Below are 25,027 nucleotides of genomic sequence, written 5' to 3'. Positions count from 1 at the left end.
GAGGTGCTAGCTGATAGCATTATTAATAATGGGCAGTATATATTGATCTGTTACAAATTCTGCATGTACTGACTTATTTAATATTCTTAACAATGTTAGGAGGTACACACCTTTATAATTATGGTATTATAGTCTTACTTAGAGTTGAGGAAGCTAAGATAGAGTAGGTTCAGGAACTTTACCAGTTGGCACAGCCAGGCAAGACTTATCCCCAGGCTGCCTGGCTTCAAGTCTCCAATTTATTTTTGTTTGGCTGCAAAAAAAAAAAAAGAAAAGAAAAGAAAAAAGAAAAAAAAATCAACAAAAAACCTAAAATGCAGTACTTTGGTGCAATCTCCAAAATGACAGAATGGTCTCGGTTCATTTCCAAGGGAAACCAATCAGTATCACAATAATCCAGGCCTGTGCCCCAACCACTAATGCCAAAAAAACTGAAGTTGAACAGTTAGATGATGACCTCGAAGACTTTCTAGAACTAAAACTAAAAAAGATGTCTTCTTCATCATAGGGCACTGAAATGCAAAAGTAGGAAATCAAGAGTGACAGGCAAGTATGGCCTTGGAGTACAAAACTAAGCAGGACAAAGGCTAATAGAGTTTTGCAAAGAGAACGTGCTGGTCATAGCAAACACTGTCTTCCAACACAAGAGATGACTCTACACATGGACATCACCAGATGGTCAATACTGAAATCAGACTGATTATATTCTTTGCAGCCAAAAATGGAAATGCTCTATACAGGCAGCAAAAACAAGACTGACAGCTGACTATGGCTTAGATCATGAACTCCTTATTGCAAAACTCAGGCTTAATTTGAAGAAAGTAGGGAAAACTACATGGCAATTCTGATGTGACCTAAAACAAATCTCTTACAAATTATAGAGTGGAAGTGGACAAGTAGATTCAAGGGCTTAGTTCTGATAGACAGAGTGCCTGAAGACCTTTGGACAGAGGTTTGTAACACTCTATAGGAGATGGTGAACAAAACCATCCCTAAGAAAAAGAAATGCAAAAAGGCAAAATGGTTTTCTGAGAAGACCTTACAAATAGCTGAGAAAAGAAGAGAAGCAAAAGGCAAAGGAGAAAAGGAAAGACATACCCATCTCAATGTAGAGTTCCAAAGAATAGCATAGAGAGATAAGAAAGTCTTCCTAAGTGATCAATTCAAAGAAATAGGGGAAAACAATAGCAAAGGAAAGACCAGAGATCTCTTCAAGAAAATTAGCAATACCAAGGGAACATTTCCTGCAAGGATGGGCATAATAAAGGACAGAAATGGTATGGACCTAACAGAAACAGAAGATATTAAGAAGAGGTGGCAAGAATATATGGAAGACTATAAAAAAAAAAAAAAAAAGGTCTTAATGACCCAAATAGCTGCAATGGTGTGATCACTCACTTAGAGATAGACATCCTTGAATGTGAAGTCAAGTGAGCCTTAGAAAGCATTATGATGAAGAAAGCTAATGGAGGTGACAGAATTCCAGCTGATCTATTTCAAATCCTAAAAGGTGATGCTGTGAAAGTGCTGCACTCAATATGCCAACAAATTTTGAAGACTCAACAGTGGCCACAGTGCTGGAAAAGGTCAGTTTTCATTCCAATCCCAAAGAAGGGCAGTGCCAAAGAATGTTCAAATTACCACACAGTTGCACTCATTTCACATTCTAGCTAGGTAATGCTCAAAATCCTTCACACTAGCCTTCAACAGTACATGAACCAAGAACTTCCAAATGTGCAAGCTCTATTTAGAAAAGCCAGAGGAACCAGAGATAAAATTGCCAACATCCTTTGGATCATCGAAAAACCAACAGAATTCCAGAAAAATATCTGCTTCATTGACTACACTAAAGCCTTTGACTGTATGGATCACAACAAACTGTGGAAAATTCTTAAAGAGATAGGAGTGCCAGACCACCTTACCTGCCTCCTGTGAAACCTATATGCAGGTCAAGAAGCAACAGTTAGAACCGGACATGGAACAACAGGTTCCAAAGCAACAATTTGGACTGGTTCCAAATTGGGAAAGGAGTACATCAGGGCTATATATTGTCACCTTGCTTATTTGATTTATGTGTAGAGTACATCAAGCGAAATGCTGGGCTGGATGAAGCACAAGCTGGCATCAAGATTGCTGGGAGAAATATCAATAACATCAGATATGCATCTGACACAACCCTAATCATAGAAAGTGAGGAGGAACTAAAGAGCCTCTTGATAAAAGTGAAAGAGGGGTGTGAAAAAGCTGGCTTAAAACTCAACATTCAAGAAGCTAAGATCATGGCATCCTGTCTCATCACTTCATTGCAACAGATGGGGAAACAGTGGAAACAATAACAGACTTTATTTCCAAAATCATTGCAGACGGTGACTGCAGCCATGAAATTAAAAGAGGCTTGCTCCTGGGAAGAGGAGCTATAACAAACCTAAACAGAATATTAAAAAGCTGAGACATCACTTTGTCTACAAAGTCCATGTAGTCAAACCTATAGTTTTCCCAGTAGTCATGTACCAATGTGAGAGTTGGACCACAAAGAAGGCTGAGCGCTGAAGAACTGATACTTTAGAACTGTGGTTCTGGAGAAGAGTGTTGAGAGTCCTTTGTACAAGGAGATCAAACCAGTCAATCCTAAAGGAAATCAACCCAAATTTTCTTTGGAAGGACTGATGATGAAGCTGAAGCTCCAATACGTTGGCCACCTGATGTGAAGAGATGACTCATTGGAAAAGACCCTGATGCTGGGAAAGATGGAAGGCAGGTGGAGAAGGGTATGAAAGGGGACAAAATATTTGGATGACATCACCAACTTAATGGACGTGAGTTTGAGCAAACTCCAAGCAATAGTGAAGGATTAGGAACGCTGGTATGCTGCTGTCCATGGGGTTGCAAAGTGTTGGGCACGACTCAGTGACTGGACAACAACAACCTATATCCATATGCTGGGGGAAATAAGATTTTTTTTTATGTGTTTTCATTCACAAACAATGCATTTAAGACACTGAAGAAAATGTACTTGATTGGTCCACTATTTGTAGGATTAAACTTGGGAAAGAACCATTATCAGAATGGGCTTCAGGATTACTAATGTATAAGGGGCAGTTTGCTATTGCTTGAACTTGCATATATTAAACTTTAGAAAATAGTAAAGGGCCAATAAGCTTATATCTTCAGAGAGCCAAATTTTCTGTAAAATTTTTGAAAGCTTTTCTCTAGTGTACCAACTCCTATGCAAAATATACTTTGGGAAACTTGACTCAACCATAAAGATCCTTTTAACTTTTCAGTTTAAATCACATTGGGAGAAATAGCTTCACTTTTTGAGAGACTTCCTTAACTAACCTCTAGCAGGGGTTTCTGGTGGATGTCCTGTGATGGGAATGGGGGACATTGAGATCTTTCTGTCCTGAGTTGACTCAACCATCTTTCTCAGTGAACACTCATTGGAAGGAGCTCTCCCTATCACCTGGCTGTACATGTAAGATACGCAAGAAGTCCTGAGGATGTCAAAGCTCTAATGTCCAAAAGGCTTGTCTACTTCAGTAGCAGTTTGCTTAGAAAAATGTCATTCTTTCTGTATCCACAGGTACAACTCAAAGAATCCATCGAAGGTCTTCCTGCTAAAATGAATACTGAATTAGCAGAATCTGGATTGAACTTGAGTGTTGGTCAGAAACAACTGGTGTGCCTTGCCAGGGCTATTCTCAGGAAAAATCAGATATTGATTATTGACAAAGCCACATCATATGTGGATCCAAGGTACGGAGCTGCTCTCCAGGAAATCTTGAATCTGACTTGTAGTAAATGGAAAACATTTAGTGAATCTTAGAAATGTTTCTAAGTGCCCTCTTGGCCTTATGGATATCTGTTGATAATATTAACTCCAAAAAACAAAGGAGAAAAACAAGACATGTTATATGGTGTTAATGTTGTTATGAGGCACCCTGAGAAAGCGGAATTCCTAAATCCAGCTCCTGAGAGTTTCAAGCAATTTTGAGGGAAGACTACTTTTCCATCATTTTATGAAAAATAGTAAATTTCTAAGTAGACTTTTTATACTTAATTTTTTAGGAACAAGACTATATGTTAAAGTATTGCTTTTTAAAAACATTGTAAAAATATCATAGGATGTTTTTAATTCTTAAGTCTGCTTTTCCTGTATTTACTGAATTAAATCAACTTCTTTGTTTCTAGAACTGATGAGTTAATACAAAAAAAAATTCATGAGAGATTTTCCCAGTGCACTGTGCTGACCATTGCACACAGGTTGAGCAACATTATTGACTGTGAATGGATAATGGTAAGACCCTCTCCATTTTAGTTGTTTCCATTTATGCTCAATTTTCAATATATCCTTCCATGTAAAATTTGATAGGAACCTCCATTAATTTTTCTCTTAGTTTCTTCTCTCATTCCTGAAAATTACTCAAGTACTTAATTATACTTTCAGAATGCACTATTAAATAATATATCTAATAATCTTATATTTTCATATTAAATTTTATTTGAATTGTCATTTTTTTATGATGGCCAACCATTAAAATATTCCAAATCCAAGTTATAGCTCCATATTTTAGTGGGGTAGAACACAGTCATTTTCACTGTGTCATAGTTGTTTCAATATTTTTGGATTCCCTTATCAAAAAAATTAGCCTCAGTTTAGACTGCCAGGAGGTTGATAGCTAAAGTTGTAGATTTTCTCCATGAGAAGGAGAAAGTCCATGAGATTGGAGGGGGGATCGGGATGGGGAATACGTGTAAATCCATGGCTGATTCATATCAATGTATGACAAAACCCACTAAAATGTTGTGAAGTGATTGGCCTCCAACTAAAAAAAAAAAAAAAAAAAAAAAAAAGGCCTAATGAGAAAAAAAGTATCTTAACTGAAAGGATTTAATATAAGGAATTTTTTACACAGGGATTAGAGGGCTAGAAAAGTGAAACACGGGTAATGATTTTAGAAAGCAGCTACCATATCCTCGGACAGATCTCCAGACCTGAGAACTCGGAAGAGAGGCCCTAAAGAATTGATGCTCATACCTCCAAGGAGAGGTCACTGCCTGGTTGTTGGTCATAGTTGTGAGGGGGCGGGATGGGGCTGGTTCTCCATGTGCTAATAGCTGGGCACTGGAGTCAGGTCCCAGTGCCGAGGTGATGCTAGTAGCAGAATCAGGTAGAACATTGGCTGTGTTTCCCACCTTCAGTCGCCCTCTAGTGCCCCCTACTGGCAGAACCTAACAAAGGCCATCTGGCAAAAGAGTCTCTGAACTGTTGCAGTGACTTGCAGAGACTCAGCTTCTGCATCACAGATGAGAGTTTGGAAAGAAAGGCAAATCAGGGATGAGAGACTAAATAACAAATCAGCCAGTCTCTTACAAAATAGCTCTGCTCTGCATACACACAGGCTCCAGGCTTTGGTCTCTGGATATCTGTCTAGTATATTCCTTCCAGGTTTGGTTGGCTTTTTCTTCCTTAATAATTTAATATTTCCTTCTTTAGATTTATTTCCTTCCTACACCTATTCCTTTTCTCTCTCTTTTTCATTTTCTCTCTTTCTGTGTCCTTTTCCTCTGTTGCTTGCTCAGTTTCAATAAATGTTAGGATGTGGCTTTATAAAATAAGAAAAGCATTCCTCAAAGGATAAACTTTGGCAGCAAATAATCCCAAGGAATGCAAGATACTTTAAGGTATTTTGATGGTCCATACAAAACAGGCAATAATCACTAATGAGTGGTCTGTAATACCCACAGTTCTTTAAGTCTGATGATAATAGAACTGTCTCTTTTGACTTGGGAAGTTCCTTGAATATCACCTCCCACCCTACCTCACATGCATTGTCAGATGGGACATCAGTGGGGACACCAGGCTGTCAGCACTGAGGCAGTGATTGTAGCCTCACTTCCTGAGCTGGACGTGCACAGGGGTGAGCTCTGGGGAGGCAGATGACAGGAGTGGGGCATCCTCAACCAAAGGGATGCTCTAGGCTCCAAACAGTGCATCTGGTCACCTGGACTAGACATCACAGTAGTGTTGGGGTCCTTTAACGGACCGGAACCTGGTGGTATGGAGTCAACGATAAGAAAGTAAAAGAGAAAGAGGCTGATATTCCCTGGTTTATGCAGAGCACCAATAAAACCCTTGACACAGGACTTGCATCGCTCACAAAGGCACCAGGCACCCTCTCGAGGGGGTGAAGGCACAAAGTGCCTTCTCAAGAGTGTCTTAGAAGCCCGGGCAGGAAAGTGAGCACGACGGGTCTCCACGCTTCAGAGAATCAGCCAGAAAGAGAGAGATAGAAATAACAACAACAAAAAAAAGACCCAGGGACCTAAGCTCTGATGAAGCAAAGGTGCTTTAATGATTTTTCTATGAGTATATATAGGCTGTGGTACAAGAAACTTCTTTTGGGAATGATAGAGATCAGAAAACCAAACGTACAGCCACCGTTACCAGGGGAACAAGGGGTAATGTTAGTCACAAGGTCAGGAGACAATCCATATCTCAAGAAAGGGGAACAAAACTAAGCGGTTTTGTCCTAAAGAGAATGTTTACTAAAGGAGACCCAAGCCTGCCTCACACAATGACCTCAGTCCCTAGGAGCAGCATGCTATTCCACTTGAAGAGGAACAAAGGACTCATGAGAGACAGCACATAGGAATCCTCCCGTCAAACATTCCCTGACAATTCCCCCTTATTTATTTATAATATTTGTAAGAAGAGTTCTGACCATCAGAGTTTGTTTAATTTTGACAATCTTTTCATGAAGGCAATGGTAGACAACAAATATAATTGTTAAGACAATCACCAAAATTATAGTTCTAGTTCTACAATGCTATGAGTAAGGCTTTGAAACCATCCATGTGGGTCTAGCCCAGATAATTGATCAGCTAATTGTTTAGCTAAAGTTCCCATACCAGCGGAAGAGGGCAGATTATTAGAAAAGGTTTCACATATTTCTTTTTTGTAATAACTGTACATTCAGAAAGGCATTATCATGTATGTTTTGTAAATGAAACTTGATTTGTTTCCAGTTGTAAGCACTATTATAGAAATGAATGGGAGTAACATAAAATTGAGTAGAATTTCAATCATATTTTAGCATCATCTGTTTTTGTATATCTATTCATTGATCTCCAACCCATTTGATGGCTGTTCTCAGTTCCTGTATTTCTTTTTGAACATCCTCATCTATTTAAGCCTGAGTGGCCCACATAGTATGAGCAACTTTAGTCCAATTTTAGATAAAATTATGTGTTTGAATTGAGCTTTGTAAAGTAACACTAGTGATGGCAGCAATGGTGCAAATAGTTATTAATCCTATACTGCCAAAATCAGCCATCCAATGAATCGTTTAGATTGATAGAGCAATTTAGTAAATAACTGGGAAGCAAGTCCAGCCTTGGGACCTTCTTCCAGGGTCATTGGAGATTTATTGGTAACCATAGATTATGTTGAGATTGAAGAATCAAAAGGGAGTCATTTTTTAAGGAAATAGAGGAGTTAAGACAAGTATATAATTTATAATTTATGCAAGTTACAGAATGTAAAGTCTTATTGAATTGTAAATTTCCTATAGCTACAACAAAAGGAAGTGGAACATAGGCTTGTATAAAATATGATTGATTACAGTGAAAGAAATAATTGCTATAGCTACGATTGGTCCCTGTGAAATGTCTGGTCCAAGCCCCAAGTTCTTCGGTGTTTGCAAGTTTTCAGATGTCCCATTGTTTAGGCCCAATATGTTTATCAAGGATGATTCGAGGGCGAGATGGGGGCCATTCCATCATCAAGCTATCCAAGAAGTCCTCTGTCATGGTAATGTTCCATTGTAGTATTAGTAACCTTTCATGTTACTTGAGTAATATAATCATACATAGTATTGTTAATATCATCTGAGCAGTTCAATAACCACATACTATGGGGTCCCCAATTGACAATTTTATGATTAGCTATAAACAATAATTTTCCTGATTTAGCCTGACATTTGTCTTAATGAACAGGAATATATTTAAAGTTCTTATTAGTAAATCCTTTGCATAGTGTTCTTTGTTTTTTCTTTAGTTCTTTTCCTAAAGTCTTAGTAGTATAAACATGATTCATGGACAAAGAAACGGTAGTAAGTAATCCAAGAAGCATCAGAAAGTCCTCTTTTGGAGGCAGGGGGAAGGCCTAAGTTTGTCGACTAAAGTTTATGCATAATTCTGTTGCGCCCATACACATAGGAAGGATTTCATAACCTAGAAAGATATTAATTAGTTTTTCTTTTTCTTCAGGATGAGAGGGTCCCTCCAAGTTCCAAGGAGGGGTCATATGTGTTGAGTCCTTAGTGGATATGATTGGTCCTATATCTGTCCATTTTATAACCTACAATAAAAAAGGGGGGTTAGGTATATAAGCCCAATAAGTGTGATCAATCAAGTCAGCCTGAGCGGGGGAAGCAAAAGCAAGCAAAGCAAGCATAGCGAAGAAAAATATTTTCAGGATTCTGAGGCATTCCCTGTTGAGAAATCAGATTTTCAGGTTGATTAGTAAGGGTTTTTATCTGTCCCCAAGTAGGGAGATCACAAGGTCAATGACGTCGAGTGCGGCATTTTTGGAAATTTTTAAAGTCACCATGGCTTGTATTGGAATTCTTTCTTCCTTGGTTTTTTGCTGTTTCATCTCTAGTCTGAATGCTGGGGGCCCCCTTAGGTTGAATCTCCTGAAGAAGAAGTCATGTGAGCTCGTTGGATCCATCTAGAGAAATAGAATCATACCCCTTTCCCTGTAAGATCAGTTTCTTATATTTCCATTGATTAGTTAACCCATCTTGATGTCAAATGGGCAAAGGAAAGGAGGTGATCTTTAATGTTTCAAAACATTTTTTTTTTTTGCTTTTGTCAAAAAATCTCTTTGTGGTAAGTTTAAAAAGTTTAAAACAAATAAGGCTATATTAACAATAGTCATAAAAAGAAAGGAAAGTGATAATGATGAAAACATTCTTAGGAAATGTTTCAGTCCAAAAGAAAAAAATCATTCAGAAATCTGTTTGGGACTGGTATTTGGCTGTGGCTTTGAATTAATGGGTTGATTTTCTTTTCATACAGTGTATACATTTTTTCTGATATAAAAAGAAATGGGATCTGACTGTGTTGTAAGTGGTTTGTTTTATTTGGGGCAAAGGATTAGGAGTAAACGTTCAAATATTTTTTCCTAAGTGAAATTATTGAAAAGGTGATGCAGAACAACTTGAAAAATGAAATGTTGCTCACATCCAAGTATATTTGACCTTGTCCTTGAAAAAGAAATGCAGCTTAGCAACTGTTGAATCTCTCTGTTCAGAGTTTTAAAGAAGATGATTATATTTTCAAGACAGACCTGAAAAGAAGGTGAATATTTTGCATTTTTGATATTCTTAGGAACAAATAATTTATTCAGGAAATGGTGTCTTTTTTATGTTGTTTTGTATTGTGAAATAGGCATTGAAGTTGATGTTGTTTTGTTTTAGGAATCTTACAGATTGGAAACAGAAATTAAGTTATATTAATAATAGTTATAGGCTTAAAGAATATATTACATTAGAATTTAGTAAAGTTTGTTCTGGGATAAGAAAGATAAAAGTGTTCCTGTGTATTTCCTCTTATTTAATTTTTTGTTTGCAGTTACAGTATGTAATGTTTTTGTTTAATTATGCCTTGTGTTTGTGGATTATAAAGAATGTCTGTAATTTGTTTAATAGAGAATGAATGTAAAAATTGTTTGAACTGCTTAGAAATATAGGCAGAGCCATTGTCTGTTTTTATAGAATTAGGTGTTCTCACTATCGCGGAGTAAATTGATAGGTGGGTTATAACATGTTGTGTAGTTTTACCTTAGAGAGGTGTTGCCCCTAGAAAAGAAGAATTTGTATTGATCGAGACATATAACAGGAAGAGGAAGAAAGTTCAGGACAATGAGTTACATTTATTTGCCATAAAATTTTCTTTCATTTGTCATAAGCCTTTTAAAAATTTTTGTATTCATCATTTTATTTGCCGTTTCTTATATCTTTCCATTAAAAGCATATATTTTACTTTTCTTTAGCAACTATGAAGTGTCTTGTATGTTAGTATTTTATAGATTGTTGAATATATTTATTAAATCATATTATATTATATATATATTTATTTTTACATAAATATATATTTATATTTATTAATAGCTTAAAATCCTTTTAGTTTTTCTGTAAGAAAAACTTTTTGTAAGAGTAAGTTAATGTTCAGTAATTAATGTTTTAAAATCTTACTTCATTTGGAAATGACCTAGTTATTTAATAAACTTTTATTATTTAGTTTAGCATAACTCTAGAAACTTAAGTTATTCCAATCATAAGAGATTGTTTTAGATTATAATAATAGATTATTCTATTAAAAATATGATTATTTTTAATAGAGCTTATCTAAAAGTTTTCATCTCATTTATATATTTGTGTATATATATATATATAAAGAGTTACCTTTTTGTTGACAAATTTAGTTTACCTTAAACCAAGGCATAATAAAAGTATTTTATAATGTTGATGACTTAAGACATGTCTTAATTAGATTAACAAATAATTATATTTATATTTAAATAAACTATATTTATTTATTTTTTAAATTTATTTATTTATTTATTTTTTCAGTGGGTTTTGTCATACATTGACATGAATCAGCAGTAGATTTACACGTATTCCCCATCCCGATCCCCCCTCCCACCTCCCTCTCCACCCGATTCCTCTGGGTCTTCCCAGTGCACCAGGCCCGAGCACTTGTCTCATGCATCCCACCTGGGCTGGTGACCTGTTTCACCATAGATAATATACATGCTGTTCTTTCGCAACATCCCACCCTCACCTTCTCCCACAGAGTTCAAAAGTCTGTTCTGTACTTCTGTGTCTCTTTTTCTGTTTTGCATAAAGGGTTGTCGTTACCATCTTTCTAAATTCCATATATATGTGTTAGTATGCTGTAATGTTCTTTACCTTTCTGGCTTACTTCACTCGGTATAATGGGCTCCAGTTTCATCCATCTCATTAGAACTGGTTCAAATGAATTCTTTTTAACAGCTGAGTAATATTCCATGGTGCATATGTACTACAGCTTCCTTATCCATTCAAAATATTGAATATTTTTCAGTTCATGTGAAGCTGAGTTTAAATAGAGCTTATTAACTTCATATTATCCAAAAAAAAGACATATATTGAGACATAGATAATTTTAGATAGATAGGCATAGTTCTCTGTTTGAAATTTAAAATATCTTTTTGTTTTATTTATTTGAGTTCCACCAATTTGTTAATGGCTGGAGTCCTAGATAGAGTGGGCTGTGTATCCCAAGGACATGATAAGAGTTAACTTAAGGTTTTGTCTTAAGCCTATTTTTGTTTCTCAGGCAGAACTGGAGCTCCAAAAAAGTATTTTAACAAGTTAACTTTTTCCTAACTGCATGTGCAAGAAGAACCAGTTTTGCAATTTCAAAAAAGATTTTATTTTAATCAGTTTTTTCCAGAGTCTAAAGAATATCATGGCCATTCAGTGTCAGAAATATCATTTCTCCTTTTTGTAGCTATAGTATATTATTAATGATATATGCATGAGGGAATTGCTTTCACATAGGAAGTAAAGCCTTGGCTACAAAATTTTGACAAATACTAGGACTGTTATGGAGAAGGCAATGGCACCCTGTTCCAGTACTCTTGCCTGGAGAATCCCACGGATGGGGGAGCCTGGTGGGCTGACATCTATGGGGTCGCTTAGAGTCTGACACGACTGAAGTGACTTAGCAGCAGCAGGAGCAGGACTGTTAAGCACCTCACTGTTGAGGTGACATAGTCTATTGATATCTTTTATGAGGCCCGATATGATTAGGATAAGGGAGAGAGAAAGTGAATCTCTCCTGACCTAAAGGGTGTAAAGGTATATTAAAAAAGCAATCTTGTGAATCAGTAATAATAATGTGCCAGTTTTGAGGAATAGTAATAGGTGATGGGATCTCTGGTTGCAATGCACCCATAGGTTTCATAAAAGGATTAACTTTTCTAAACTCTGTTAAGAGACACCATTTGTTAGATTTCCTTTTTATAACAAAAATAGGAGAGTTCCAAAAAGAGCAAGATTCCTCAATATGTTTCAATTTTAATTGTGTGTTTATAAGTTCTTTAGTAGCTTGTAATTTTTCTTTCATATGGGGCCATTGCTTTGCCCAAATAGGCTCATAATTTTTCTCAGTTATTTTAATAATTGTTTTGTTTGTTAAATGAGCAGTGGCCCCTAGGAAAAATGAGGACTGTATATCTGAGTTTGCCATTGCATAAGTAAGTCCCTTCCTATTAGATTAAGGGGTGCATCTAATCACATAAGGTCTTAATGTTTTAGGTTGGCCTTTTGGTCTATCATATGTGTAGATTTGAATATTTTGATAAATTTCTTGTACTTTGGTTTGAGAAATTCTGGCAATTTGGCAAGAGACCTTTTGTATAGGTCAGGATTTGGGCCATAAGTGTTTGGAAATAATAGTAATATTAGATCCAGTACCAAGAAGACTAGAAAATCTTTTACCATTAATTTTGATATTTATATTTGGTCAGGCATATTCAAATACTAATGATGTCCATAAGGATTGTTTTTGATCTGTATTGCCAAATCTGCCTGTCCATACATTATTACAGGAGTTAATAGAAATGTAAGGCAAAAGAAGTAATTGAGCAATTTTGTCCCCCCTTTTGAATTGCCATAGAATCTGAGCTGACATCATAACTTGAATCTCTCCTTTATAATTTGAATCAATTATTCCAGGGTGAACAGTAATTCCTTTAGAAGCCAAATTAGATCAGCCAAGTAAAAGACTGAAGGTTTGTAGGAGCAGGGGTCCAAAAAGTCCAGTAGGTACTCTAGAAGGGACTGCTTAAGGGTAAAGGAAAAAATCATTTAGGGCTGGTATATTAATGGCAGCACTGCTGGACGTTGAGGGTTTGAGGGAAAAGATATAATTTGCCCCTGGTTTTTGTTGTAGGGGACCTGGGAGGTCCCCTGTTTGGAGTTTCCTGGAATAGGTTTTCCTTCAATATTAAATTTAAATTTGCAATCGTTGGCCCAAAGCATTCCTCTATGGCAGCAAGGGTGAATTTTTGGAGGTTTTTTATTAGCCTTCTTAGGGCAGTCCCTTTTTAAATGGTTTTATCTCCACATGGAAAGCATCCTTCATTTCCCTTTTTAAAAGGTAGTAGCCATTGTTTCAGCTAGTATTTGCATCTTTTGAGTTTTTGATCCTAGATTGTGACAAGCCTTCAAATAATCAATAATAGTCCTAGTCTCACAAATTGCAGCTATAGCTCCTTGACATTTCTGATTTGCATGCTCATAAGCAAGTAATTTCTCTAGCTGTTTTTTGGTTTCTTCTCCGATTACAGTATGGGAAATAGCAGCTTCTAATATAGCTAAAAAATTAGCATAACTTTCATTAGGTTCCAACAAAGGAGAGACTTTTGGAGTTGCGACTGTTGGCAGAGGAGGAGCATTTGGAGCACCTGGGGCAGGTCTAGGAAGAAAATTTTGAAATATTTTGTATTGTTTTAATTGGGCCTTTTGTAAAGTTTTATCATATAATTTATATTTATGTAATAAGTGTTCTGTCTGTTGCTGAATATTGGAAGGGCTAGAATGTACCTTGAAATGGCAGAATTACAACTTTAATGAGAGCCCATAGGGGCTAGAGATCAATTGGAATTTTTGTTTTCCTTGTTTGGTGGCTCATTTAACATTTTCTTTGACCCAGAGTCAAATTTCTAAATCAAAACTGCATTTATCAAGGAACTAAGGATTATGTTCAACTACTGTTTGAAGGCAAGCCTCTATTCATTGGCGTGAAACCTGAAGTCCCTGAACTTTAAACAAATGGTGAAGTAAAGTAGAAAAATGATGGGGCTTTCCAGCCGTTTGACCCATGCCTTAGGACTTATCGACCTCAATAGGTCCCTGAGTCACTCCACCCAATATGCCACATATACCAGTGTCCCTGTTCTTTGGCGCCATTTGTTGGGGTCCTTTAATGGACCAGAACCTGGTGGTCCGGAGTCGACGATAAGAAAGTAAAAGAGAGAAAGAGGCTGATATTCCCTGGTTTATGCAGAGCACCAATAAAGCCCTTGACACAGGACTTGCATCTCTCACAAGGGCACCAGGTACCCTCTCGAGGGGGTGAAGGCACAAAGTGCCTTCTCAAGAGTGTCTTAGAAGCCTGGGCAGGAAAGTGAGCACAACGGGTCTCCATGCTCCAGAGAATCAGCCAGAAAGATAGATAGAGAGAGAGAGAGAGAGAGAGAGAGAGAGAGAGAGAGAGAGAGAGAGAGAGAAACAATAAAAGACCCGGGGACCTAAGCTCTGACGAAGCAAAGGTGCTTTAATGATTTTTCTATGAGTATATATAGGCTGTGGTACAAGAAACTTCTTTTGGGAATGATCGAGATCAGAAAACCAAATGTACAGCCACCGTTACCAAGGGAACAAGGGGTAATGTTAGTCACAAGGTCAGGAGATAATCCATATCTCAAGAAAGGGGAACAAGACTAAGCAGTTTTGTCCTAAAGAGAATGTTTACTAAAGGAGACCCAAGCCTGCCTCACACAATGACCTCAGTCCCTGGGAGCAGCGTGCTGTTCTGCTTGAAGAGGAACAAAGGACTCATGAGAGACAGCACATAGGAATCCTCCTGTCAAACATTCCCTGACACAGTAGGAAGTGGGCTCCACCTGCAGACTTTTATGAGGAATGGGGTGACATTCAAGATTGCTCAACACTGACTCTTAATTTCTAGAAATGTTTTGTGTCAGGCATCCTTAGTTGTTCATTTTGTGTTCTTGATGCTAGTTGGAAAAGTAACCTTTTATTGTTAGATTTTACCTGTCATTTTGTTCTTACCTCTCAACATTGCATTTCAAAGATTGTCCCCTAAAGCACCATTATTCCATTATAAATAAATGATACTGTGGAGTTTACCTGTTTCAAGCCCTTTGACAGGTTTTAGACATAGCAGCAGAAAGATGGCTTGATCTCCAGCTCAATTAAGGGTTTGTTCAATTAAATTCTTTGCTCTTAAATGTACCCTGAAGATTTATTTTTGGTTTTTGGTATGGTAGGAGATTCTTTTTATCATCTGATTCTTAGAAATGCTGTCACCTTGGAAGGTGTGGTTGGTTAGGGAAACTGAGGAAGGACAGAATTTGGAGGACATGTCACCTGGTCTCTAGTCATTCCCATTTTATTGTTTTCCTCTATATATTGGCATTGATCACTGAGGAAAACTTTCTTATCTCTCCTGATCTTCTTTGAAACTCTGCATTCAGATAAGTATATCTTTACTTTTCTCCTTTAGCTTCTCTTCATTTATCAGCTATTTAAATAATCTCAGATATGCAGATGACACCAACCTTATGGCAGAAAGTGAAGAAGAACTGAGAAACTAACTTCTTGATGAACATGAAAGAGGAGAGTGAGAAAGCTGACTTAAAACTCAGCATTCAAAAAACCAAGACCACGGCATCCAGTCCCATCACTTCATGGCAATAGATGGGGATACAATGGAAACAGTGTCAGACTTTATTTTCTTGGAATCCAAAATCACTGCAAATAGTGACTGCAGCCATGAAATTAAAGGACACTTGCTCCTTAAAAGAAAAACTATGACCAACCTAGACAGCATATTAAAAAGCAGAGACATTACTTTGCTGACAAAGGTCTGTCTAGTTAAAAGCTCTGGGAAGACCCAGAAGAATGGGATGGGGAGGGAGGTAGGAGGAGGGATCAGGATGGGGAACACATGTAAATCCATGGCTGATTTATGTCAATGTATGGCAAAAACCACTACAATATTGTAAAGTAACTAGCCTCCAGCTAATAAAAATAAATGGGGGAAAAAAAAAAAGCTATGGTTTTTCCAGTAGTCATGTATGGATGTGAAAGTTGGACCATAAAGAAAGCTGAGTGTCAAAGAATTGATGCTTTTGAACTGTGGTTTTGGGGAAGACTTCTGAGAGTTCCTTGGACTGCAAGATCAAACCTGTCCATCCTAAAGGAAATCAGTCCTGAATATTCATTGGAAGAATTGATGCTGAAGCTGAAACTCCAATACTGTGGCCACCTGATGTGAAGGCCTGACTCATTTGGAAAGGCCCTGATGCTGGGAAAGATTGAAGGCAGGAGGAGAAGGGGATGACAGAGGATGAGATTATTGGATGGCATCACTGACTCGATGGACATGAGTTTGAGTGAGCTCTGGGAGTTGGTAATGAACAGGAAGGCCTGGCATGCTGCAGTCCATGGGGTTGAAAAGAGTCAGACACAACTGAGTGACTGAACTGAGCTGAACTGCCACCTGGTCTGTCCTAAAGTGTTATCACTCAGCACCTGATCTGCAGATGTGAACATCTGTAGCCTCTGAACAAAGCAGCTTTGTTGCTATTATCAAAATATTTTCATTTGTTTAATGCTTTACTTACCAATTTGTTGTGTAGTCACTCAGTTGTGTCCACCTCTTTGCGGCTCCATGGACTGCAGCACACCAGGCTTCCATTTCCTTCCCTATCTCCTAGAGCTTGCTCAAACTCATGTCCACTGAGTCAGTGATGCCATCCAACCACCTCTTCCTCTTTTGTCCCCTTCTCCTCCTGCTTTCAATCTTTCCCAGCATCAGGGTCTTTTCTTGTGAGTCAGCTCTTCACATCAGGTGGCCAGAGTATTGGACTTCAGCTTCAGCATCAGTCCATTCAATGAATATTCAGGGTTGATTTCCTTTAGGACTGACTTGTTTGATCTTCTTGCAGTCCAGGAGCTCTCAAGAGTCTTCCCCAGCACCACAGTTCAAAAGTATCAATTCTTCAGTGTTCAGCCTTCTTTATGGTCCAACTCTCACATCCATACATGACTTCTGGAAAAATCATAGCTTTGACTAGATGGACCTTTGTCAGCAAAGCAATGTCTCTGCTTTTTAATACACTGTAGAAGTTTGTCATAGCTTTTCTTCCAAAGAGCAAGTGTATTTTACTTACCAATATCTCCTGTTAAATTTCGATAATCTCAAATTTTTCTCTCTTGGTCAATGTCTATGAACAAATCTTTAAAGAACTTTTATGAAGCAATGTCCAGCCAGTCCCTCCCCAACTTTCTAATTCTGTCCCACTCTGCTCTCCCTCTTTCCTTTACAGCTAAACCCACACTAATGGTCTTTCAGTTCTCCAGATTCAGTATTCACTATCTTACAATGTGCCCTCTCTAGACTGCTGGGTTAGTCTAATGTGCCTGTGGTGGAAATGGTGAGATGGTGGGACTTGGGGTAGATAAGGAAGTGAAGCCAAGTGGACTGCTTGATGGATTGAACATGGGATCTGAGGGCAGAGAAAGAAGTTGATGTTGGTTTCTGGGTACAGAGACTGAGTATCTGGGTGAGTGGGGAAGACAAATGGAGAAGGGAGATGCTAGGGTTCTCTTTGAAGCCTGTCACCTTTGTGATGAATGACCTTGTTTCTAGGAAAGGATCTTACCCTTCACTGTGGAGCTGCCCTTCCCAACTCCTGTGTTGGGAGACCTTCAGTTTAGGGCTCCTGGTTGAGGTCATCAGTGATGTCACAGGGAGGTCCCACCAGGAGATGTAAACTCGGCTACTTGTTTATATCTTGTTCTGAATTGGTTGCGGTTGCTGACTTCTCTGGTAGGAATGGCAGGATTAGACCTCAGGGGACCTCTGCATCCCCCAGTTACAGAGTCTTCTGTGCTCCATTCACCCCAGGTATAAAGCTTGTATGTTTTTCTAGAGCTTCTGATTACCAGCTGGCTTTCAATTCAGCAAAAACATCACCAGTAATGTTCTTTCTCAAACCTTTAATTTTTGAGGCAATCTTATTTTTATTGCTTGCTTTAGAAATATAGACATACCTTGTTTTATTGTGCTTCCCAGATACTGCATTTTTTACAAATTGAGAGCTTGTCAAAAACCTACATTAAGCACGTCTATGGGTGCCATTTTTCCAACAGCATTTGCTCATTTTGTGTCTCTGTGTCACCTTTCAGTAATTCTCACAATATATCAAACTTTTTCACTATCATTGCAGTTGCTCTGGTGATCTGTAACATCAATAATCTTTGATATTACTACTAGGACTTACTGAAGACTCTGATGATAGTTAATATTTTTAGCAATACTTTTTTTTTTTCTTTCTTTCTTTATTTATTTTTTAAGTTAAGGTCTGTACATTGGTTTGTTTCAGACATAATGCTATTGCACACATGCTTGGGTATGGTATAATGTAAACATAGCTTCTACATGCCCTGGGAAACCAGAAAATTCATGTGACTCACTTTACTGTGATGGTCATTATATTCTGGTATTCTGAAACTGAATCCACAATAGCTCTGAGGGATGCCTGTACCTGTTTCCTTTCTGGAAAGCAAGTGATTGTCTGTTCTGAAAGCTTTAAGGACATAAAGACAAGTCAATCTGCTACAAAGTCTAATGTTACAGAGGGCAGCCAGCCAGCCTGGAGAAGGGGCTGCAGAAGTGACAGATGTTTGATTTTCTTGAATGTTTGATTTTATTGAATGAAGACATTTCCCAACTCTGTGTATCTTATAAATAGCCCTCAAAGCTCAGAATCTGAGAGCTAAAAGCACTAACTAATGATAACAACCCCAAAGGCCCTGGGCGGAATATAAAATGCTACAGACTGTTCAGTTCCAGTAATCATAGTTATGATTAAAGCTTTCATTTTTCTGAACATGAAAGAGAACTTTTGTTTTCTTCCTTTCCTATAACCATATAATAATGAAAGGTTGAGTTAGACCTTTGTCTCCCTAGTAAAACAGAGTAATCAAACCATTTAAATACCACCAATCCTACCACCCAAATTTTCCCTGTCCTGCCCCTTTTTGAAATATTGTCTGAGTTATGTGTTACTGGGCCATGTGTGCTAATGGGTTTCTTTCTGCTGTTAACAGGTTTTGGATTCAGGGAAACGGAAAGAACATAATCAGCCAAATAATTTGCTGCAAGATAGAAACAGCCTATTTTACAAGATGGTGCAACAACTGGAGGAGGCATAGGCTGCTGTCCTCAGTAAATGGCAAAATAGGTGAGGCTGTTGCAGAAAGCTGTAATTAAAATTCGCCTCCAGGGTTCACTCTTCACAGGATCTCCACCAAGGGTCTGAGAACAAACACTCTGTGTTCTTTTCAATAGAAGCCACCAGAGAGGAAGCTTCATGACTGAGTAACAGTCAGGTCACATGGTATCTTCCTAACAGAGGGTAGTGGTAACCAAGGTCTGGTTTAAGAGACTTAGCCATTGTCATGCAGCCATCTGTAAGTCTTTCTGGGACCATGTGGGAGTGGGATTGGGGTTGATGGGAAGATAGAGGGAAGGAAGGTCTGCTGTTCTTGCCCCTTAACATGTATGGCTCAGTGGAGGATGTGGCTTCCCCATAGAAAATTTATCTTTGGATGTTAAATTATGGATGTATTTTCCATTCTTCATACTCTTCTGCCTTTCCCAAATTTGTACTTGTAAATAGAGTAAGATTATTTGTGTAATATTTAAAATGTCTTAAAGAAAACATGTCCCAGTATCTTAAGTACTTGTATATGAAAGATTTATCTAAAATGTGGCCTGAGTTCATCACTGTCTCCTCTCAATCCTCTCTAGATATGAGGAAATGCAGAGCAGGACCTTCCACTGCTCATCCGGAAGGAGATTTCCTGGGTCCCAGAGATGGCTGAAGAGCTGCAGAGTTAGAGTTTGTGCTGAGGTTTAGGGACAAGGAAGTCTGTGTTCTGAACTTTTCATAAGTACTTACATTGCGTGCAAGTGTTGAGAAGCAAAACAAGGAGCTCTGTATTTTTTTTTTATTCCTGAAATTCACAGAGTTCTTTTATCCACTAGAGTGTCTCCCAGTCAGATTATCCATTCTGAGACCTAGAGAGCCAGGAATCTCTCAAATCCTTTTGCTCTTTTGACTTTAGGCATTTCACATCAAAAAGAGGTGTTCCCACCTGTATGTCAAAGTTTTCATTTTAAAACTATATTATCATGACATTGAGTAATGAGAAATATAACACAGAATTTTAGACTGGTCCAGATAGTAAGATAATAGGATTCAACCCTCTCTTTGTACAGGTGAGGAAACTAAGGTGCTTTAGAAGGAAGGTGGTCCTATGTGTATAACTTGTGTTAAGCTAGTTTGCAGCAGTCACAGAATTAGAAATTTGGTCTTTTAGTAAATATTTTAAATCAAGTGTAACATACATACTGAAGCAGACATAGGTCATAGAATTAGAAATCTTGTGATTTCAGGTCTAGTAATCCTGCACCTACTGTAACAATATTAATGGTAAGTTACATTTGTGTAGTTCTTTATAATTTATTTTATACAGTTCTCACATGTATGATTTCACATAATCTCATGAAGGTCCATTTTTATCCCATGCCATGGATGAGGAGGGTGTGTCTAGGGCTCACCCAAGGTCAAAGAGCTGGTCCAGGAAGCACAGAGGGGGAACTGCTGAGGGAGGCTGCGTGCTGTCCTAGGTACTACGTTCTGTTTCGAGCCTGAGAACACTGCTCCTGTCACCTGGTAGCCAAGGTAGGGCCAGTCACCGAAGTTCACAGGGTGGCAGAAACTCACTCTTGGATTTCAGTCCTGCCACTGGCTCAGATCACCTCTGCAGAAAGAAATACATTTCTTAATTCTCATCCCATCTTGACATTATTTCTGCCTACTCTGCATCCTCTTAGGAGGATAAACTGTCCAATTATCAGCTTTTTGAATGTGCAAGCATCAGATATCAATGTATTGTTCAGAGCTATAACACCAGGAGGATTAGCCTAAGTCACAAGATTTTTACTTTAATAGAACAGAATTCATTCATCTGAAATGAAAACCCAACATTTGGGAGAAGCTGCTTCCACATCACATTTTCTTGAACTTGTAGCTCAGGTGAGCTGATCACTGTTTGACTGATGCTTTTGGATGGTCCTTTAAATAGTAGAGAAAGTACCCTTTAGATATATAAAGCTAAAGGGGGCAGTAGTTTACTAGGGCTGCCATACAAAAACCAAAGAGTAGGTGACTTATAAAACAGAAACTTATATCCTCACAGTCCTAGAAGCTGGAAGTCTGAGGTCAGGTGTCAGCAGGGTTGGTTTCCTCTGAGGTCTCTCTCTGTCTTATAGACACCATCTTCCCTCTGTGTCTCACATGCTCTTCCCTCTGAGTGAGCCTGTGTCCTGGTCTCTTCTTATGAGAACTCTAGTCTATTAGATTAGGACCCACCTGTTTGATTTCATTTTAACTTTATTGCCTCTTTAAAGATGCTGTCTCCAAATACAGTCACACTCTGAGGTACTGGGGGTTTTAGGACTTCAACATTTAAAATTGGAGGTAAGAGGGTAACAGGCAAGAAGACCACAGGTCTCCAAACGGAGGGAATAGGCTGCAAGTGTCAGACATTTTTTATCTCTCTTTTAGGCTACAGGAGGAAACAAACTAATAGTGTTATATTTTCCCCCCCACCTCTCTACAAATTTATATCCGCTGGAAAAGAAAGCCTACTAGGCTCCTCCATCAATGGGATTTTCCAGGCAAGAATACTGGAGTGGGTTGCCATTTCCTTCTCCAGGAGATCTTCCCAACCCAGGGATTGAACCTGGGTCTCCTGCATTGTAGGCAGATGCTTTACCGTCTGAGCCACCAGGGAAGTCTCATAAAAAAGAAATGCAAAAAGGCTAAATGATTTTCTGAGGATACCTAACAAATAGCTGAGAAAAGAAGAGAAGCTAAAGGCAAAGGAGGAAAGGAAAGACATACCCATTTGAATGCAGAGATCCAAAGAATAGCAAGGAGATATAAGAAAGCCTTCCTCAGTGATCAATGCAAAGAAATAGAGGAAAGCAGTGGAATGGGAAAGACTAGAGATCTCTTCAAGAAAATAAGAGCTATCAGGGGAACATTTCATGCAAAGATGGGTACAATGAAGGACAGAAATGCTATGGACCTAACAGAAACAGAAGATATTAAGAAGAGGTGGCAAGAATACACAGAAGAACTATACAAAAAATATCTTCATAACCCAGATAATCACGATGGTGTGATCACTAACCTAGAGCCAGACATTCTGGAATGCGAAGTGGAGTGAGCCTTAGGAAGCATCACTATGAACAAAGCTAGTGGAGGTGATGGAATTCCAGTTGAGCTATTTCAAATCCTAAAAGATGATGCTGTGAAAGTGCTGCACTCAATATGCCAGCAAATTTGGAAGACTCAGCAGTGGCCACAGGACTGGAAAAGGTCAGTTTTCATTTCAATCCCTAAGAAAGGCAATGCCAAAGAATGCTCAAACTCCTGCACAATTGCACTCATCTCACACGCTAGTAAAGTAATGCTCAAAATTCTCCAAGCCAGGCTTCAGCAATACGTGAACCGTGAACTTCCAGATGTTCAAGCTGGTTTTAGATAAGGCAGAGGAACCAGAGATCAAATTGCCAACATCCGCTGGATCAGCAAAAAAGCAAGAGAGTTCCAGAAACACATCTATTTCTGCATTTATTGACTATGCCAAAGCCTTTGACTGTGCAGATCACAATAAACTGTGGAAAATTCTGAAAGAGATGGGCATACCAAACCACCTGACCTGCCTCTTGAGAAACCTATATGCAGGTCAGGAAGCAACAGTTAGAACTGGACATGGTACAACAGTCTGGTTCCAAATAGGAGAAAGAGTACGTCAAGGCTGTATATTGTCACCCTGCTTATTTAAATTATATGCAGAGTACATCATGAGAAATGCTGTGCTGGATGAAACACAAGCTGGAATCAGGATTGCTGGGAGAAATTTAAAAAACCTCAGATATGCAGATGACACCATCCTTATGACAGAAAGCAAAGAACTAAAGAGCTTCTTGATGAAAGTGAAAGAGAATAGTGAAAAAGTTGACTTAAAACTCAACACTCAAAAAACAAAGATCATGGCATCTGGTCCCATAACCTCATGGCAAACAGGTGGGGAAACAATGGAAACAATGACAGATTTTATTTTCTTAGGCTCCAAAATCACTGTAGATGGTGATTGCATCCATGAAATTAAAAGACGCTTACTCCTTGGAAGGAAAGTTATGACCAACCTAGATAGCACATTAAAAAGCAGAGACATTGCTTTGTCAACAAAGGTCCGTCCAGTCAAAGCTAAGGTTTCTCAAGTAGTCATGTATGGATATGAGAGTTGGACTAGGAAGAAAACTGAGCCCCGAAGAACTGATGCTTTTGAACTGTGGTGTTAGGCAAGACTCTTGAGAGTCCCTTGGACAGCAAGGAGATCCAACCAGTCCATTCTAAAGGAAATCAGTCCTGAGTATTCATTGGAAGGACTGATGTTGAAGCTGCAACTCCAAATCTTTGGCCACCTGATGTGAAGAACTGACTCATTTAAAAAGACCCTGATACTGGGAATGATTGAAGACAGGAGGAGAAAGGGATGACAGAGAATGAGATGGTTGGATGGCATCACCAACTCAATGGACATGAGTTTGTGTAAGGTCCTGGAGTTGGTGACAGGGAAGCCTGGTGTACTGCAGTCTGTGGGGTTGCAAAGAGCGGGACAGGACTGAGGGACTGAGCTGAACTGATGCAAATTTAAAAAGAGGTTTCTTTTAAAATTCTGTTTGCCATGAAGATACCTGTTTCCACCTGAACTTAACTTTTCTCAAACTTTAAGCTAACCAATGAATTTTCCTTATGGAAATGTTTGTCTTAACCTATGTTAATGAACTATGTATTTACCCTAGACTCGGTCTTCAAGTCAGTTCCCCATAAGACTCGAACAAACAAACAAGACTTGACAAACCGGTATATTTTAGTCATGCACATGTTCTCTTAAGCTATGTCAGTGTGACTATATTTGCTTGGAAACCTGAGTTTCCTCAAGATTCATGTCAATCATTTTATGCCAGGGGCAATTCACCTTGTGCCAATGTTATCTCAAAATGCATGTTGTGTGTGAGGGGGCACAGTTTTAAGAAACCAGGGCTGTATTTATTCTGTGGAGGAAGTAGCCCCACTAAAACCCTCAGTGGAGCTGGACATAATGCCAAATAACCTGTAGATCTACTAGATTTCTGATCATTCTGATTCACAGATATGCTTTATCACTACAGTAAATTGATACAGAAAGTCATTTTATTCCCTGAAGTAAATTAAAAAACAGAATAACAAATGAAAAAACAAAACAAAACAAAACTGTGCCTCCAATAATGATATGATTGCTTCACATGAAGAAGGAAACCTAGAAATGTGTTGCCTTAGGAGGAGGACTTTAAAACTTTTAAACCTGTTGTTTTTGTCTTTTTCTCCCTCAGGTGTACTTCAAAAGGAGATGGCCAGATATCACTCACAGTGACCATGTGGTTATGAATGTTTCCAGTGGACAGCCCTCAACCTTCACAATTCTGAGTGAACACTGTGATTCTACCATGAGTTCATGTCTATTCCAAAGGCTTTTTTCCAATAGGTTTTGCACTGCATAAACTATATTCTACATTTTTTTTTTACACCAGCAACAAATATTTACACATTACAAAATGTGAGTTCTCCAACCTCACTCAATGATTTCAAGCTCTTGAAAAAGGATTTATTATGTTTATTTAAATGTTATATTACTTGCTTTCTTATCCAAATCAGAGGTGCAGGCCACCAATAAAAGCTGTCTCCCAGGTTTTGTGTCTTGAGAGACTCCAGAGCCAAACTCATTTTCTAAGATTTGAGACAAAGTTGTCACAGATATTTTTTACTGTTACATCAGTTCAGTTCAGTTCAGTCACTCAGTCGTGTCTGACTCTTCACGACCCCATGAATCGCAGCACGCCAGGCCTCCCTGTCCATCACCAACTCCCAGAGTTTACTCAAACTCATGCCCATCGAGTCGGTGATGCCATCCAGCCATCTCATCCTCTGTCGTCCCCTTCTCCTCCTGCCCTCTCTCCCAGCATCAGGGTCTTT

General features: G+C 38.5%; 1 protein-coding gene and 1 non-coding gene across 2 annotated transcripts in view; one reads left to right on the top strand and one right to left on the bottom strand.

Annotated features, from left to right (window-relative positions):
• LOC133049147 (ATP-binding cassette sub-family C member 4-like) overlaps positions 1 to 24,487 on the top strand; it is a 188,603-nt gene extending 164,116 nt beyond the window's left edge. The window contains exons 23-26 of the mRNA XM_061133056.1: positions 3,584 to 3,756; positions 4,192 to 4,297; positions 18,981 to 19,114; positions 24,388 to 24,487. Coding sequence (XP_060989039.1) covers positions 3,584 to 3,756; positions 4,192 to 4,297; positions 18,981 to 19,085 — 384 coding nt within the window. The 3' untranslated portion in view covers positions 19,086 to 19,114; positions 24,388 to 24,487. The remainder of the gene's footprint in view (positions 1 to 3,583; positions 3,757 to 4,191; positions 4,298 to 18,980; positions 19,115 to 24,387) is intronic.
• TRNAC-ACA (transfer RNA cysteine (anticodon ACA)) lies at positions 21,663 to 21,734 on the bottom strand. Its single transcript has one exon. It is a non-coding gene; the product is annotated as a tRNA-Cys (tRNA).
• Positions 24,488 to 25,027: the final 540 nt, after the last annotated feature.

This window comes from Dama dama, chromosome 30 (genome assembly GCF_033118175.1).
Source record: "Dama dama isolate Ldn47 chromosome 30, ASM3311817v1, whole genome shotgun sequence".
Lineage (NCBI taxonomy): Eukaryota > Metazoa > Chordata > Mammalia > Artiodactyla > Cervidae > Dama > Dama dama.
Note: the sequence above shows the minus strand (reverse complement) of the source record. Positions and strands in the feature narration are given on the sequence as shown.